The following is an 18,044-nucleotide window of genomic DNA, read 5'->3' as shown; positions in this document are numbered from 1 at the left end:
TTGATTAGTCAGCTTATCTATCTCCCTGTGTCCTCCTCTCGATCCTGCCACCCCAAGGACTGGTGTTACAGATGTGCAGGGACGCTGGAGATCTGAAGGCAGGTCCTCATTCGTGCACAGGGAGCATTTAAGCCATTGAGCTATTTTCCCAAATAGGATTGTTTCCTAGACAATTAGTGTTTAATATTTGTTAAAGGCTTATGGCTTTCTTTATTTTTTTCCTAATAGAATTTCAATAAAGGCTTATTTGAAATGTTTTTGTATTTTAAATTTGTCTTGCTCCCTTATAGTATGATTAATTTCTAGAAATTAGATATATTTCCAATACTCCAGCTATATAAACTGGTTGTAGGTAACACAGATCAAGACACAAGGGGTATATTTATACATTAAACTTTTCCTATTATAATTTTGTTAGTGAAGTATAACTTTATTTGGATGACATTAACTCTTATTAGCTTTATCCTTTTTTTTTGAAAAATACAAATATTTTTTAATAGCCTAGAGGTGTGTATATGGGCTTTTCTATGTTTCTCTTAGTACTTTGGAAACCTAGCTGTTGGAGGATCTAACTATTATAGTAACCTTGGCTGACTTGCATTGCCGACCTGGCTGGCCTTGAGCACACAGGGACCCACCTGGACTCTGCCTAAGTGCCGAGATAAAGGTGTGTGCCACCGTGGCCTGCTCAAAGCCAAACCCTTTTATTGGATAGCTTCTCAGCTCACTTCCGGAGGAGAGGAATAGACTCATGCCAGTCAGTGGGTCTGTGCTCCTGTGTGTAAGCACGGGTGCTGATGTTCCTGCCTGCCGTGATTGGAATTAGTCTCAATCCACTGATTTGAGAGTTAATAAATCTATCCTATTCTCAAACAGAAGAGGAAGGGTGGAAGAAACTTCCAGGCTGCTCACAGGAGGAACATGCTAAAAGGCCAACATGAGAAGGAAGCCGCAGATCGGAAACGCAAGCAGGAGGAGCAAATGGAAACGGAGCAGTAAGTGTCTGCTTTAGTTTTCAATCTTGCATTCTTTTTTAAAGATTAGTGTTAAACCTTCAAGTAGCCTTTCATTTTCTAGAGTTGATGAAGCCTTTTAAAGTGACTTCCCATATTAGAAAATCTTCCATATGTGCTATTTCAGGCTCTATTCTTTTTTCAGAGGATGAAATTCACTGAGGTAATCCTCTTGTGAACTGTTTGCAATATAAGTGAAAGTATACATGTTAAACATAGAATTATGAAATATATACACATAGAATTATATTGGTGGCAAAAGAATGCAATCCCAGTTGGAAACTGGAAGCCAATAAAAAGTAAACCCAAAGGCTTGCATTTGATAGATCCTATATGAATCAAGCTTGAATTAATTTTGACACGGATATACATTTACCATGAGAACGTTCCTCCTCCTTTATTGTATCAGTATTTTATCAGTGCAAGGAGTAGTCACTGCATAATTAAGACTTCATGTCCCTTGTACACACTTGTTTTCCTGGTTCATCACTGTCCCTTTTCTCGTTCTTAGTAACTTCTGTGGGCTTTTTATTGGTAGTGAGGAGACTTAGGTCACTTACACAGTGGCAAATAGTAAAAACAAACATTTCTTCACTTGTTTTTTTGATGTCTACAAAGTGACTAACCATTTTTATAGGTACATTGTCTCTGCTTCTGTAGCTATTTGGAGGATACAGAGCAGTTTAGCTGCTTGAGGGAGTTTTTCAAAGTGATTCAGATGCCATATCATGGCCACATCAGTAAAGGCCATTATTCCTGTCCCTCCTCTCCACTGACTACTGTGACTGTTGCTGCTTTTAACGTTGTGCTCCCAGAATTCAGGCATAAATTAGGTGTTGCTTAGTGAATCTAGCCCAATTCTTCTTCAGAATCTCAAGATATCTTTTTTTGTATTTCAGTTTCTTTTGAATGTCCTCCAATGTAACTTTCTCAAATTCTAATATTTGTGTTTTCTTTCCTTCTCCTGTTATTACAAATCTTTGTACTTGGACAGTTTTGCTCTGTAAAGCATTTCAGATGCAACTTGTGTGAAATGCATTATGCAAAATAAAGTTTATTGTATTGTATTCCCAGCCAAACAACATGTAATCTACAGTAATAAAAATATATCTCATTTTGGGCTCAAAGCATTAATCCAGTAACTGAAAAGAGAACACAAGTGGAGCACACAAGCGATGAAGATCTTGAGACAGACTCATTGGACTGAATCCCCCCTCCCCCCTTGATGGAAGAAATGTTCCAGATTCTAAATTGAGGACTTCACTATTAATGGCATTATTAACTGTGTTATGATTGTTAACAAAATATCCTGTAAGGTACACACTACATATTAAGGTTGGCCATCATTCCTGTTTTTATTTTTTTTTTTAGCCAAGCTTAAAATGAAGCTTTGTGTTTGAAGTTATAACAAACATAGATGAAGACGGTGGTTGTACATTATTTCATTTAGAAAATATGAAAACTCATTTTGTTTTAAAGCTAGGTATTAAACTGGAATAGCTATTACGTTCTTGAAAGCTGGGGCAGGTGTGCCCTTCCCTTGACATTCTTTTGTTGTTAAGTTCTTTAGAGTATTGCTTTTTTTCTTTTTAATCCTGAGAGATTAAACAGTAGACTTGTTAAGTAAAAAAAAAAAAAAATGAAATTGTAACCGAAATTTTAAAATAAAGTTTTTTTTAAAAAAAAAACCTGATTTTTAGGTATTTTTTTGTTCTTGTCTATTTTAATTGGTTCATAATAGGGCCTGAATGCCAAGCCAAGGTACTAGAAAGTAAACTTTCCAATTCAAATGGTTAGTTTTTGTTAATCTTAGTGAACTGGTACTTTTTCACTTAGGAAATGGTGTGCAAACATTAGTGGATGTCATTTCCCTTGAAAACAGTGGCCTCCTACAGCTTAAAAAAACAAATAAAATTAGCTTAAAGGGAGGTCTATTTACTATTAAAGCCAATTACTAAGTCCCTTGAATTATTGCCCTTTGGAGATATGGGGTCCAATGTAACTAGTCTACGTTAATATGCTTTAAAAATGTAGTAAAGGAAGTTGTTTTGAAATTCATTATGAATTTGTAGATCCTCTTCTGCCATTGTGTATTGTTTGTCCAGTGACCCTGAAATTGGATTTTTAGTATTATATTTCACTGTGACTGCTTCAAAAGTCCTATTGTGATGTTACTGAAAGATTAATTTAGCATGTGTGAGTTTTGTCTTTATGTTAATGCTGCAGGGCTACATAGTTCTAGAAACTAGTCAGTGTCCTGTTTTGTAGGCTGATGTTTTTAAGGAACGTTTTTCTTTTAAACCATTACACAGGGGAATATGGGCATCTGCTAACCTCAGTCACAAAGTTACAGTGTTTTGAAATATTTGTGTTAACATTTGATAGGCAGAATAAAGATGAAGGAAAGAAGCCAGAAGTTAAGAAAGTGGAGAAGAAGCGAGGTTAGTTATTTTACTTTCTAAGACATACAAAATGCACAGCAAGCTAACGGCAGCTGGCTGTGATGGCATCCGAGGCACCTGATGCCTGGAATCCGAGCATTTATGGAGGCACGGCCAGAAGAACCTCAAGTTCCAAGCCAACCAGGGACACAAAGTGGGATCCTGACTTACAGGAAAAAACAGTAACTAGAATTTAACAATTTAAAAATGACTTTTTAAATCCCATTTCATGTTCTTAGATCTTACAAAATATGTTTTCAAGTCTAATAGATTTCTTTATCAATTGCATTTTGTAAGCAGTTAAAAGTAAACCTGCTGATATCTTCATGCTTATTTGGTGTTAGTTGTGCAGCCCAGCTGAGAGCTGGAGGCTTTTGATAAACACCTTGCAGTTAAATGCACAAGGTGAAGCAGGGATTTAAGAGCTGACAGACGTGTAGGCCACGGAGACAGAACACATGCGGTGTGCTGTAGTTTTGTGCTTTTATGCTGCATGTTTCTTCTCGGAACCATATATGAATATTAGCAGGTAACTTTTTACACTATTCATCTATTTATATGAATTTCTTAAAGATTATGAAGACAATTTTTTTCTTTTTGTTTAAAGATTTATTTTATGTATATGTGTGTCTACCTGCACGAAGAAACTTTTTATAACCACCATTACTTTTATATGTTAGACTGTACAGAGATATGGTGTGGAGGAAAACTATTTACTATTTTTCACATATTTCAATTTATAGAAACATCAATGGATTCTCGACTTCAAAGGATACATGCTGAAATTAAAAATTCACTCAAAATTGATAATCTAGTAAGTGTTTAACCTCATTTAAAATGCACTGCTTTAATAGCTTTATATATTTTCTCACATGACTTAAGTGTTATGTAAGTTTAAGATAAAAGGAACAATACCTGGCCATTTTTGTACCACTTTAAGAGCTTTTAAGATCTTGAGATGTGGATTACACAGATGCTTTGGTAATTAACAGTTATGAAATTGCTGTTTTGTCATGAAGGATGTGAACAGATGCATTGAGGCACTGGATGAGCTTGCTTCACTTCAGGTAACAATGCAACAGGCTCAGAAACACACAGAGATGATCACAACCCTGAAGAAAGTAAGTGCCTGCAGCTCTGCAAGCTACCGGCTCCCCTCACGTCATCATTTTTAAAGGAAGTTCAGATCAATTAGAGAAAATAACTATGACTATTGTCTTCTCAGATACGGCGGTTCAAAGTCAGTCAAGTTATCATGGAAAAGTCTACGATGTTATATAACAAATTTAAGAATATGTTTTTGGTTGGTGAAGGAGATTCAGTCATTACCCAAGTGCTGAACAAATCTCTTGCTGAACAAAGACAGCACGAGGAAGCAAATAAAACCAAAGAGCAGGGGAAGAAAGGGCCGAACAAAAAGCCAGAGAAGGAACCAACAGGTATGTGAGCATGCATTCAGCTGCTGCTTTTCCTGCTTCTCAGCTGTTTACCAGGGTTGCTTTTGCAAATGGTTTTGTGAATGTTAGAAATGGAGGGACCTCTACCAGTAATGGGTCTACACTGACCTCGGAACAGCTGAAGTATTAGTAACAATGGGGATGCCAGTAAGAGAGCACTTGTATACGACCTGTAAGAATGTTAGGATGGGCATTATAAAGGAAACTTCTAAAAAAAACATTGTTAATGATTTTTGAGGAAAATCAGAATGCTTTCTAGAGAACCAGCCAATTCCCTTTCTCGCTCATTTGCTTTAGCTAGAAAATACAATGTATAGTTAGCATGTGACCAGAATTGCTTCATCCTAGGCAGAGCTGAAAATGCTGTTTATTTCTTCCTGATTGTAGACAACAGGTAGTTTGGCTAATGTTAGTTACTCTGAGCATGCTATGTATATGACTTTTAATTGAGTGGTGATGTGCTGGGTGGTGGTGGCGCATGCCTTTAATCCCAGCACTCTGGGAGGCAGAGACAAGCGGATTTCTGAGTTCGAGGCCAGCCTGGTCTACAGAGTGAGTTCTAGGACAGCCAGGGCTACACAGAGAAACCCTGTCTCCAAAAAAAGGGGGGGGGGTTGGTGTTGGTGGTAGTGATGTGTTTGTTGATATAAGCTGTATTCTATTGTGCTGTAAGGAACCAGGCGGCTAGTGATAGGGACCATCTAGACAATAGCAGCCTATCCAGATAGAAGGCTGCCACACACCGGAGCTTTGTGAGCGCAAATGACGGCAGTGATTAAAGATGCTCATTACATTGAGTCCCACAGTCAAGATACAACACTGCAGCTTCCAAGTGTTTTGGATAAAGTGCTGCCTGCTATGTACACGTCGTGGTCTTATACAGCCTTTGTCTGAACCCAAGTACATTTAAAAATAAGACTCCAGACCCTGTGGTTCAGATTTTACCTAAGGATAGAATTTATCAGCCTCCCCAATTCAATGTTGAAACACTTTAACAGGCACATGCTTATCTTTCATGACAAAACAACAACAAAAATCTCTCACTTGATAGTTTTGGTTTTTTTTGTTTTTGTTTTTTTAAATAGATGTATTAGTGGCTTTTACAGGAAAATGCCCAGGCTTCTTCTCATTTGCATACTTTAAGCACATTAATATAAAATTTGGATGTCTTAAAAAAAACAAAAGACCCAAAACTACCTGCTAGTGTACTGCACAGTTCTACCACGTAACATTTTTCCTAAATGTAATGAGATTAGTAAGTCCTCTGTTCTAGATTTGAATGGTAGAAATTAGTAGTACATCTGTTCATTGTTGTTTGAAATGACTTCAACCTAATCATTTACTGAAAGGCTGAAGCATTAGCACCTTGAAGGCCATACTTTGACTTTTTAAGAAAATGTAGTGTATCATTTTGTATCGTATTAACAGCTTTTCCATTCTAAAGGTACGAAGAACCTAAATGGCGGATCTGAAACTCAAGAGAGTAACCATCCACAACAGAATGGCGACAGTAACGAAGACAGCAAGGACAGCCGTGAGGCTGGCAGTAAGACAAAGTAAGGTGTTAGATAGGACAGGCCACTGAGTTAGTCAGGCTGGAGAGTTAAGAGTACTAGCTTTTCTGAGGATTTGGGGCTGGTTTCCAGCAGCCATATAGTCACTCACAGCTGTCTGTAACGTAACTCGGGAGGAACACTCATACATAATAGGAAAACAGAAAGGTTCTTGCTTTGATGCTGAGTGTGGTTTCTATCATCCTCCCCTGCCCTGACTTTCCCAACTGTTGTAACTTGAATATTGAGCCCACAGAAATGTCTGCCTCTGGAATGCTGGAATTGTTGGTGTGTAAAAATTTAGCCTTACTAAATTTATTTAAAAGATTTTATTTATGGACATGAGTACATTGTAGCTGTCTCAGACATACCAGAAGAGGGCATCGGATCCCATTACAGATGGTTGTGAGCCACCATGTGGTTTCTGAGATTTGAACTCAGGACTTGTGGAAGAGCAATCGGTTCTCTTAACCGCTGAGTCATCTCTCCAGCTCTAGTCTTACTAATGTTTAAAGTTTTGAATTAAAAAGTCAGGAGGAAGAACTGGATATGTTAAGTGGTTAAGGCTCTGTGTTCAATCTCTATCTGTCAGAAAATTGTAGCTTTCTATGAGTCCAGAACCCATCTCATCAAATGAATCTAGGTTGGAACTCAATAAAGGAAAACAATTTTATGTTGTCATCACAAAAGTAGGGCCAGATCTAAAATGTTTCCTTAGGATTATCTCACCAGATCTGTGTATTACTTTGTTAGCAGTGTTTTGTGGGTGGGTCAGTCTTCCTTCCTTGCTCAAGAGAAATCCAAAGCCTAGTTGTAATGATTTTTTTTTTCTCTTTATTTTAGGCCACCTGGAGAAGAAAGAGAAGCTGAACTATCTCTGAAGGAGTCTACACTAGATAACTAGGTTGGCAGACGTGAGATGTAAAGAGTATATGAGAAGTCTGTTGTGAGTGACTTCATTTGGAATACTTAGGCTGCTGAATGGTTTAAAGTTTTATAAGCGTAGGTTTTGATGTTTAAGTAGTTGGGGGAAGAAAAACCCTTTATATTTGTGTAAAAGTCAATTATTGCTAATTTTCCCTGTGCAGTATTAACAACTCCATCATCTAGTTTAAGAGTAAGGGAAACCTACCTAGAGAGGTTAACCTGCTTTATAGACATGAATGTAGTGCATTTTCAGTTAGTGTGGATGTTAATGTGTAATTGGTAGTAGGGCGGTTACATTTTAAAACTGCTACTTGTATAAATATTTTCTCTTTCCCAAATACTGTGGGTTTTGTGCATAGTTTTTACAAATATTGGATTTACCAGACCTGTCTTTTCACTGTTTGTGGGTTTTTTAGAAGTTGAGCATTTTTATGGATGATAAAATGAATGTTACTTCTAAGTACTCACTCCTTTTATCAGAAGCTAACCTCAGTCCATTGTGCTACATTAGCTTGCCTCTATGTAATAATGTATAGTCTGTATGACAACTAGATATCCACCAGGTTGTTATAGAAGGTACAAATTCATTTACTTTTTTGAAAGTAATTTAGTTTTACGACTGGGATTTCAGTGGCATTAGAACTAAAGAGAACAGACTGGTTATATCTACATATATGTATAGGAAATCCATCTATAATCCTTTATAGCTAGCTACTAATCACAAAAACCTAAAACTAGTTTGTTTTTAATCTTACACTCATTAAGGTGTGTGTTTTCTTTTTTAAATTAGAATCAACCCATGATGCTTATAAGTAGTAAATAAGGAAACTAACCTAATTGAAAACAAGGCCATAATGGAATGGGATTTTTAGTTTCTCTATCAGACATATCAGAGGATACAGAAAAAACAAACATCAATTGCTCCAAGGTAGACCAGATAGACAGTCCATACACACCAACATAGACTATCACTGTTAAATTAAGGGATAACATTTCAAAGGTATTCTGAGGAATCAGGTCAGTTGTGCTTTTTTATTAGGTAGAAAACTTCATCCTTATGCTTTGAAATTCCATAGGAAAGTGACTTAATACCAGTGTTTGTGTGCGATGCGATTAAATATGTTCTTGATTTCTCAGATAATTATTTTCATCTATGTAAAAATTACTTCAATAATTGGACTTTTGCTTTGATAACTCTTACACTTTAACTACTGTTTTGAGCAAACACTGTACATTATATATACACCAGTCTCTGTTTTGTCCTTAGTACATTTTAAACTTGGACAAAAATTATTCTAGTTAAGCCATAAGTGTTGATGTGTAAATTGTTTTAATTAAAAAGTTTTTTCTACCAAACTCAATTAGTAAATTATTATTACTAAAAGAATTCTGGATTTCCTGCTAAGGAAGTAGTAGTGTTCTCCTTAGCTATCACTGAGACCCTGCTAGAGGACACAGGAGCTCAGGAGAGAACTGTGTCACCTACCTGCCTTCTGTTCACCTCCCTTTCTAACCCCAGGTGTTAGTTTCATCTAAGCCACAGAACGCCAACAGCACTTATAGGCTGGGTCCCTCCTCGGGAGGCTGCCTTGCTCCAAAAATGTTCATTTTCAAGCACAGCTGTCTGTAAGGCTAATTCACAGACTTATTTAGAATGTATTTGGTTAAACAATGGCTGAAGTAAGAGATCTAGTCAATGAGATAGCTGCCTCTCCCACTGTGTATAATATGCATGGATAATGTGCACATATGGATGCCTATTTTGATTTCTCAGCTGCTTGGATCAATTTCCGATATCCTCCTAGTGAAAGAATCTGGTTGCAAGCCTTTATGTATAAACAATTTGACCACAGCTCATCTGACCACATTTGCTATTCTAGTTAGGAATCCAATAGCATAATAGATGTTACCAAGACCGTGATGCAATACACTAAAAATGTTCCTATTCATATCAACTTACCTGAGTAAAGATGCCAGGTGAAGACAGGTCTGCCATCCTGTATGTAGAGCAAGGGCTTCAATGAACGAGTTTTATTCCACTGGTCAGAGAATATGCAAATAGCAAAATTGTAGCTTGAGACCCTTAAGAAATGAGAGTAACTAAAAAATGTGCTTAAATTTGTGTCATGTAATTCTCCACCAGATATTAGAGATGACTGTCCCCTGCTGTAAAACTGCCACGTATAGTCATCCTTAAAGACTTGTGAAGCATAAGCAAGATGCTTGAGGAAACACCCATTTCCAATGCAGGTGTATCCACAGGAATGGTCCCTGACAGGCATTATAGCTTGTCAGTATACAGTTGGAATTCTTTGGTGTGACTAGCTGGGACACTATGTAATTGATAGGTACAGTAGCATGGCTGGCCTTCCCTAATCACCACCCTCACAATGGAAGGCTTCATAGAGTAATATCTGTCATCTTTGTCTAGTAAAATGGAGTAGTTAGCATTATACATGAATCAGGGCTAACTTGCTTGAGCTTACTTCCTGAGAATACGCTCAGTAGTACGAGACCCACATAAACAGCCACAATAACCTGGGGACTGAGTAAAAAGCATTCATCATGAATGTGCGATTGATTATGCAGCAGAATCCTCAGGGTGCTTAACACTGTTCAAAACAATGTAAGTCAGCCTTGGCGGTGTGTTGCCTACGGCTCTAAATGAGAATACTTGCAGACATACCACAAGCAGGCGCTTGTCAGCTCCATGTCAGTCGCCATAATTGGATTTGTAACATTTACATCCATGAAACGTGCTTCACCTTCTTTTAAACTTCAAAATCTTTTAAACAGATGTTTAGGCTTCATTGGTTTATTTATATGATAAATTGTTCTTAGCCATCCAGAGAAATGTAGGATTCGGCTGAATTTAATTTAAACCTAGGACAGAGAAAGTAATAGTTCAAAGTCATATAATTTTCTACCCCAAAAGTTTCCACAAAATATTTTGATAGATTTGTTTAGAAGTGTTCTGTTTCTATAGCTCAGAATGAGAAGCCTTTGCTATAATACGGGGGCAGACGAGTGGGAAGAGCTGAGCCAGGAAAGAGCTTTTCTTCTTAGCAATTGTTCCCTGACCAACAGTAGTAGTCTTGTGAAAGTGAGCCATGCTTCATGGTATGTCCGTGGCGACGTGGAGTCCGCCAGTGTTTTCTCCAGCTGTGCCTTAACTGATATTCTGAACTCAGTCCATCTATCTCTGTGACTGTCAAGGAACACGCCCTCACCAATACTGTGAGTGTGACTTAGATTCATTGTCATATCATGTGCCTAATGTCTGCTTTCAAAATATAAGAGCCCAATGTTAAATTGTAACTACTCGTGATTTTGTGTTGCTTACCAAATAATTTGTTTTTAATTTCTTCTTACTACAGATATTTGAAGGGTCTTTACCTTGGAAGCTTCACAGTAGAAGCTGTAGCTCTCACATCCTTCAAAGATTTCTTTTAAAAGACTACCATACGTGATGCATTATTAACTGCATGCTACCATTAGCAAAATCCATTCAGGGTACAGAATGCATAGGACTCGGAGAAAAGAATCAGAAGTTGTGTTTCTGACAAGGTTTATATATTCAAAATACAAAAAAGCATTTCTACATCTCCATAATATAAACAACTTAAGTAAAAAGCCATAACAACCCCTTGTAATAAATAATGTATTAACTAAACTGTAGTAGGAAAAAATGTATATATTAGTGTTACTAATTAAAGGTTCCTGGGTCAACATAAGGATAAGCGAGGAATTCCCCTAGTTTGTTGCCTTCGGAATCATAGTGGAGCATTCTGAAGCAAACATCACAAAAGAAACATGGATCCTCTGGTGCAAAGGTGTCATTGTTCGTCACCCATCTGTAGTGTAAAAAAAAAAAAAGTATATTATAGCAGGGTTTTTTTGTTTGTTTTTTTTCAAGACAGGGTTTCTCTGTATATCCCTGGCTGTCCTGGAACTCACTCTATAGACCAGGCTGTCCTTGAACTCAGAAATCCACTCCCAAGTGTTGGCACCAACACTGCCTGGCACATTTTTTTTTTTAAATGCTTCAACTTTCTATGATTTATGTTCTCTAACAGTGGTTGTCAACCTGTGGGTCGTGACCCCTTGGGGGCAAGGTTTGAAGGACTCTTTTTTCATAGGGGTCACATAGCAGTTATTTTGCAGATCAGATACTTACAAGTAGTCAAATTGTAGTTATGAGTTAACAACAAAAATAATTTTATAGTTGGGGGTCACCACCACATGAAGAACTGTATTAAAGGTTCACGGCTAGGGAGGTTGAGAACCACTGTCCTATAACAGTACAGGAAGAACATTCTCACTACTGCCTCAACAGACAGTACCAACACAGTAGGGACACCAACAAGGAATGCTGCAGAACTATTAGCTGAGATGATTTCTTAAGGTAAGGAAATGATCTGTTAGTACCACACACACTTGCCCAGCCGGCATAACTGTCCTTTAAGTTCTCCCTCTCTCCTTTCTATTAATCCACTCTATGCCTCAGACCCCAACAGACTTCCTTAATTTAGTGATGTAATCCAGGGTTGCCTTAATACAATCATGATCCCCTTGTCCCAGTTGTTGGGATTATAAGCATGTGTCCACATACCCAGATAATTATTTTAAAATGAGGCAAATTTACACATTTATTAGTATAGAATATATGTAGAAAGAATATAGTGTATAGAATTCTATAGTGTATAGAATTCTTGAAGACCATGTCCATGTTCTTCCAGTTATTTTACAATGTAGCGAAGATTGAAGACATCTTACCTTATTGTGCCATTAAAGCCTAGACATCCGTACACAGGGGCCTTGTGTATGATTCTTAATTTAGCAAAGACTGGTCAGTTGGGGATGCAAGCATTTTAACTGAGATTTGAGGACAATAAAACTGCCAAGTTTGGATTATAATATTTACCTGAGATTGTCTCATGCATTGGGATATCACTGGTCACATGAAATCACGATTTTCACTTTGGCATCATTTCTATTTCCCTAGTACTTTAGATAAATACTATGATAAAGAACTCAAAGCCAACTCAATATTCTAAATTCCCAACTATTTCCCTGAGTAGTTTCCAAACTTGGGCTCTGGTTAATAAGAATCAGCTAGGGAAAGATGATGCACTCAAGGGGTGAAGACAGAAATATCAGAAATTCAAGGTTTGAGTCTTTTTACACAGATGGTTTGAGGAAGACAGTCAGCTCAGGCTACAGGAGACCCTGACCTTTTTAAAAGTAAAAAAAATTGTCAGTGTGTAAGGTGCTGATAGCACTGAGTCAAGACGTCTAAACAGCCTGCACACACAAGTCTGCTACCACGTGATATACTCCCCCGACCTTCTCACTTTTTATCCTGGAGCTAAGGGCTTGCTAAGCTGCCCAGGCCAGCATTAAATAGAAACTCTTCCTGCCCCATCCTCATGAGGAACTACAGATCCACAATGACTGGTGTTATTTCTGTATCGTAAAAGTGAGATGAAACTGATTTTGTAATGACAGGAACAAAGCACACACGGCTCCTTACAACCTTTAAGTCTGTTCTGAACTTCATGTTTCCTTGTCTTAAAATATTATAGGGGTTATAATCAAGTATACTCATGCTCATTAGCAGGCAGCTCGATCTGTGTTCAATTCTTTGTACAAAACAATATGTTAATTTTAAGCAAACTGCACTGACCAGAAAATGATTCTAGTAGATAAAACCATGATCTCCAGAGTACTAAATTACTGTGAAAACCAGTAGTTTTTAAAGGAAAGAAAAGCATCACTTACCTAGCTGTATACATCTTACAGACAAAACATTTTCTGGTCCATAGCCAATGCTTCTTGGTAAGAAGGGGATAAAGTGTTCTGTCCAAGCAGTCGTCATGATGTACAAGCCTTTCATGGGGAAAATACATGAAGAAATTGAAATGCAACTCTACGGGTTCTGCAGCAACATTAGGAACATGGTTGGCCTGCCATTTATGCAGGCTGTATTTTACAGAATACCCACTGCTGAGGGTTGTGACTTAGTAGTAGAGGTCTTGTCTAGCTTGCTTATTAATGGGCAATCACCTGCATAACTGAACACTTTCCCCAGAGAGTTTTTCAGAATGAATAGAGTTGATTTCTCAATTCCCTTTATGTTAACATGCTGTGTCATTCTAGGAATTACTGCATATAGTGTTTTTATTTTAAATGTATTCCAGCATCAGAGTTCCATCAGTTTTAACATAGCAGTGTTATTTGTGGAATACTTTCTCTCTGAGGTAGGTGTACATGCCTATGTATGGGGCATTTCCTCAGCCCCTTAATACTAAACTATTCAATTTTTTGAAAGTTATTTAACTTCCTCTACAGAATGACTATGATTTTGATTAAACTGAGAAACTTAAAAATTACAGGATTTCAATCCTCCAGTAAATACTTTCATATACATTTTTTAAAAGATTTATTAGTATATGTAAGTACACTGTAACTGTCTTCAGATACTCCAGAAGAGGGTGTGTGATCTCTATGGATGGTTGTGAGCCACCATGTGGTTGCTGGGATTTGAACTCAGGACCTTTGGAAGAGCAGTCAGTGCTCTTAACCACTGAGTCATCTCACTGGCCCCCTAGCCAAGAGTCTCTTAATGTAGTTCTGTTTAGAACTTGAACTACAAACAGACTGGCCTACAACTCACAGAAATCAGCCTGCCTCTGCTTCCCAAGTGCCAGGATTATAGGCCCACACTACCATGTCTAGTCTAGATTTTCCTAAAAATTGTCACTGTTTCCAACTGAATGGAAAGTATACATTTGCTTCACCCACGCTAAGCCACACAGGTAAATTACACTTTCGTACCGTTAAAGAGACAGACAAGCAGTTAGATGCTGTCAGGCATAATGACGTCAGTTCATGCCTCAGGACCCACATGGTGCAAGGACAGGCTTCTGCACCAGCCCTATGACCTCACACTCCAGCAGGAGTATGTATCCTTCCTCCCCTCCCAACTAATTTGTTTGTTTTTGTTTTTTGTTTTTCTCTGTGTAGCCCTGGCTGTCCTGGAACTTACTCTTTAGACCAGATTGGCCTCGAACTCAGAAATCCGCCTGCCTCTGCCTCCCTTTAATCCTCTGCTGGGATTAAAGGCGTGTACCACCAATAATTTTTTTAAAAAGACATCTTTAAGGTAAAATATTCTAAATGATGTCACATACCTTATGTCTGTGATGACAACAACATGCTCACAGTCTCCCTGGTGACAATATAAGTAAGGAAAGCCAAGTTTAATGTGCAAGTCATTAAATGTGAAATCTTCCATTCTAGCGGTCTGAAATTTTCCATATCCTCGATCATGGGACTCTGACCACTCTATAATAGTTCTGTTTGGGGGAAGAGCATTGTTATTAGAACTTGAACAGAAAAGAAAAGATTGTGTGCAATTACATACAATCTGGACTACTAATGAAATGGATGGTTGCCATCTAGAGGGGTTGCCGTAGTAGTTAATAAACACTGGAGCAGGAACAGTGAGTTTGAGCCAGTAGTCATCAACCCAGTAGACCTGGGTTTACATTGGAAGACTCCCACCAGTTTTCTCTGCTCACATCCCATAGCACACACAGAGACCCAAACTAACAGGAAAAAAAAGTTCTTCCCCCAGGGAGGAGGTTTGCAGGGGATTAGACACCAAACTTTTTATCTGTAAAAAGTTCTTTTTTAATCTTGGGATATTGTTTGTGTTTTAAAACCAGGCCTCATTATATACAGCACTGGGTGCCAGTTATTATATAACTGACTCTGTAGGACAGGCTGGCCTTAAACTTAAGAGATTCTCCTGCCTCTGCTTCCCACCTGCTGGGATTAGAGCTCGGAGCCACCACGCCTTCCTGTCTGCCCCACTGACCTGTTATCCTTTCAGTAGGGCCAGCTTTGTGAAGGCTGTAGATGTGAACACAAGCGTGGAACAATGCCACATTTCATTCTCTCTTTTTTTTGACAACAGGTCAACAGGGGTTTTTGTTTGTTTTTTTAACAAAAATTTTAACATGTACTGAGATTAGAGTATTAGTATTTCTTAGCTTAAAATTCTAAATATGGTGCTGGGTGGTGGTGGCCATGGTGCACGCCTTTAATCCCAGCAGTTGGGAAGCAGAGGCAGATGGCTCTCTGTTAGAGGTCAGACTGGTTTGAGGGACATGACTATTTATGGAAAGTACTGATAGCTATCACCCACAGAAGTTAAAACTAGCTAGAAAATGACTGGAACCAGTACATGGAAGGATATGGCTACTGATAATGAAACAGTGCTAACAAAATGCTATTAGAGATGAACTTCCATATTCATTACCTAAACATCACACACACATATCCATATGTATGAGACATGCAGAAAAAATACTGCAAAGAGAGTGTGAAGGTGGCTAGTGGGTAAATGTGTGCTGCTCTTCCACAGGCCTGACATACTCTAGCTCCAGGGCATCCAAAGTCCTCCTCTACCACCACCTGGCACACAATGTCACCTCCCCCCCATACAAGTAATAAATCTTTGAAGAAAAATATTGAGCGATTATCATCTAAGATAATGAGTACCTTATGTTTATAGAGGTATGAAACATTCAAACTTAACAATTCCTTGAGGGAGGGGGATAGAATCCTTAAATATACAGCAGTAAGATTTATGGAAATGTCACTAAGAGTTAGAAATAGGCTGGGTGTTGCAGCACAGGCCTTTAATCCCAGCACTCAGGAGGCAGGTGGGTAGAAACCCTATCTCAAAAAAAGGGGGGGAGGTTGACTAAAAACATTTGTATATTAACTAGTTTTTAATTTGGGAGGTAGAAGCAAGAGGATAAACCAAGGTCTAGGCTATCAAGGGATACATAGCGAATCCCTTCCTCAAAACAAAAAAAAACAAAAAAAAAAAAACAAAAAAAAAACAAGATTTTGGGAGTAGTACCTGCTCAGGTCTCTGCATTCAGGGTATCTTCTGTCATTATAAAATGTTCCTTCAAAATAAAAAAAAGCGGACTTGTATAGGTCCTACAATAAAACAAATAGTATTTAATGAAAGCCCAGTCATAAGACTTCAAATATCCACCATACATATAAAACCACAACACCAGACAACTCAGAGTGGGACCTCGTGTGTGTGAGCGCGTGAGCGTGGGCTCTTTTTCAGCTTTATCCTATTGCTATTTTAATCATTAGGCTTGATTTAAACCTGGGTTCTGAGACTTGAGAAAGGAACCCAAATGGAATCTGGTCAGCTTCATCATTCGTAGTTCTCTGCAGCCTGCATGAGCAGCTATTTTTTAGTCAGAACTAGAAACAACAGCAGTAGCTTTGATGCGTTCCTCATAATGACAAAGATCTCTAGTTATATATTTCCCTGGCATGGATGGGGTGGGGGGGTGGGATTTCTTTGTGTAGCCTTTGGTGTCCTAGAACTGTGTAAATCAGACTGGCATCCAACTCAGAGAGCCACCTGATCTGCGTCCTGATAGATGGGATTAAAGACATACACCGCAGGGCGGTGGGGGCGCACGCCTGTAATCCCAGCACTCTGGGAGGCAGAGGCAGACAGATTTCTGAGTTCGAGGCCAGCCTGGTCTACAGAGTGAGTTCCAGGACAGCCAGGGCTACACAGAGAAACCCTGTCTCGAAAAAACCAAATCCAAAAGACCAAAAAAAAAAAAAAAAGACATACACCACCAGGATTTCTGTTCTTGTGCCATATTATGTAATAGTAGGCACAAGTAGTGTCGATTCTGAATCACACCAGACTTAATTAAATGCACTGTCATTATCCAAGTTATGGCCCATGAACAATGACTGCTAATAGTCTAGCTCACTGTAAGAGTTGCACTTCTCTGTAAAAGCAGCCTACAACCAACTGCTAGTGGGATACAGGCCATGGAACCAACCAAAACATAAGAACTTGGGGCCTCGGTTTCACTTTTCTTTGGGGTGCAATGATGTTAACACGAAATAGTTTTGGAAAAAGCTAAAAAGTATTGAACATAGGTAATGAAAACATGGGGATCATTATACTATTCTCTATATTGATTACTTATTTGAAAAATTTCCAACAGAAACCTTACAAATGAGAAAAAAACAAACCCAACAGCCAACGATACCGTAAAATGCAAATGTCAGTGAAATCATCTAAGGCTCATAAAGATGTTGGCCTCAGCCTTGTATACACCTTTAATACCAACATTTAGGAGGCAAGGGCAGGGGGATCTCTGAGTTCAAGACCTGTTGGTCTACAAACCAAGTCCAGGACATCCAGGACTATTATACAGAGAAAACCTGTCTTAAAAAAGCAAAACAAAACAAAAAAGGCTCGTCAGGTTGTGGTGATGCACAGCATTTGAGAGGGTGAGGCACAGATTTCTGTGAACTCAGGCCAACCTGGTCTACAGTTTCAGGACAGCCAAAAATATATAGAGACCTTGTCTCAAAAAAAACCCAGTAACATCAACAAAAACATGTTAAGTTCAGTCAATACTTCATACACTGGAATCTGTTCTTCTAAATGCTTTTAACATCGTAAATACACATTTCTAAGACATTGCTGAAGAACAAAAAGCAAAACAGATTTCTGAACAGATGAATTTCCCACAAGGCCCTGTGTAGAAGCCTGCTGGTGAGTTAATCACACTGTGATTCATC

At 38.4% G+C, this 18,044-nt stretch overlaps 2 protein-coding genes across 7 annotated transcripts in view; one reads left to right on the top strand and one right to left on the bottom strand.

Moving 5' to 3' along the window:
* The window catches only part of Psip1 (PC4 and SRSF1 interacting protein 1), a 35,398-nt gene extending 24,689 nt beyond the window's left edge, over positions 1-10,709 (top strand). The window contains exons 10-16 of one of the 4 annotated variants that reach the window (XM_052176691.1): positions 877-995; positions 3,399-3,454; positions 4,198-4,268; positions 4,474-4,575; positions 4,680-4,893; positions 6,356-6,467; positions 7,308-10,709. In XM_052176691.1, coding sequence (XP_052032651.1) covers positions 877-995; positions 3,399-3,454; positions 4,198-4,268; positions 4,474-4,575; positions 4,680-4,893; positions 6,356-6,467; positions 7,308-7,368 — 735 coding nt within the window. In that variant the 3' untranslated portion in view covers positions 7,369-10,709. Of the gene's footprint in view, positions 1-876; positions 996-2,007; positions 3,455-4,197; positions 4,269-4,473; positions 4,576-4,679; positions 4,894-6,355; positions 6,468-7,307 lie in introns of those variants that run through there. The other 3 variants (XM_052176692.1, XM_052176693.1, XM_052176694.1) reach the window with 3 other exon arrangements.
* Snapc3 (small nuclear RNA activating complex polypeptide 3) overlaps positions 1-18,044 on the bottom strand; it is a 45,108-nt gene that overhangs the window by 9,588 nt on the left and 17,476 nt on the right. The window contains exons 6-10 of one of the 3 annotated variants that reach the window (XM_052176695.1): positions 16,327-16,409; positions 14,585-14,749; positions 13,173-13,280; positions 10,078-11,245; positions 9,352-9,473 (exon numbers count right to left, since the gene is read on the bottom strand). In XM_052176695.1, the coding sequence (XP_052032655.1) occupies positions 11,098-11,245; positions 13,173-13,280; positions 14,585-14,749; positions 16,327-16,409 (504 nt within the window). In that variant the 3' untranslated portion in view covers positions 9,352-9,473; positions 10,078-11,097. Of the gene's footprint in view, positions 1-9,351; positions 9,474-10,077; positions 11,246-13,172; positions 13,281-14,584; positions 14,750-16,326; positions 16,410-18,044 lie in introns of those variants that run through there. The other 2 variants (XM_052176696.1, XM_052176697.1) reach the window with 2 other exon arrangements.

The sequence above is a fragment of the Apodemus sylvaticus genome, chromosome 3 (assembly GCF_947179515.1).
Source record: "Apodemus sylvaticus chromosome 3, mApoSyl1.1, whole genome shotgun sequence".
NCBI lineage: Eukaryota > Metazoa > Chordata > Mammalia > Rodentia > Muridae > Apodemus > Apodemus sylvaticus.
The sequence above is the reverse complement of the archived record's forward strand: the minus strand, read 5'-3'. Positions and strand labels throughout refer to the sequence as shown.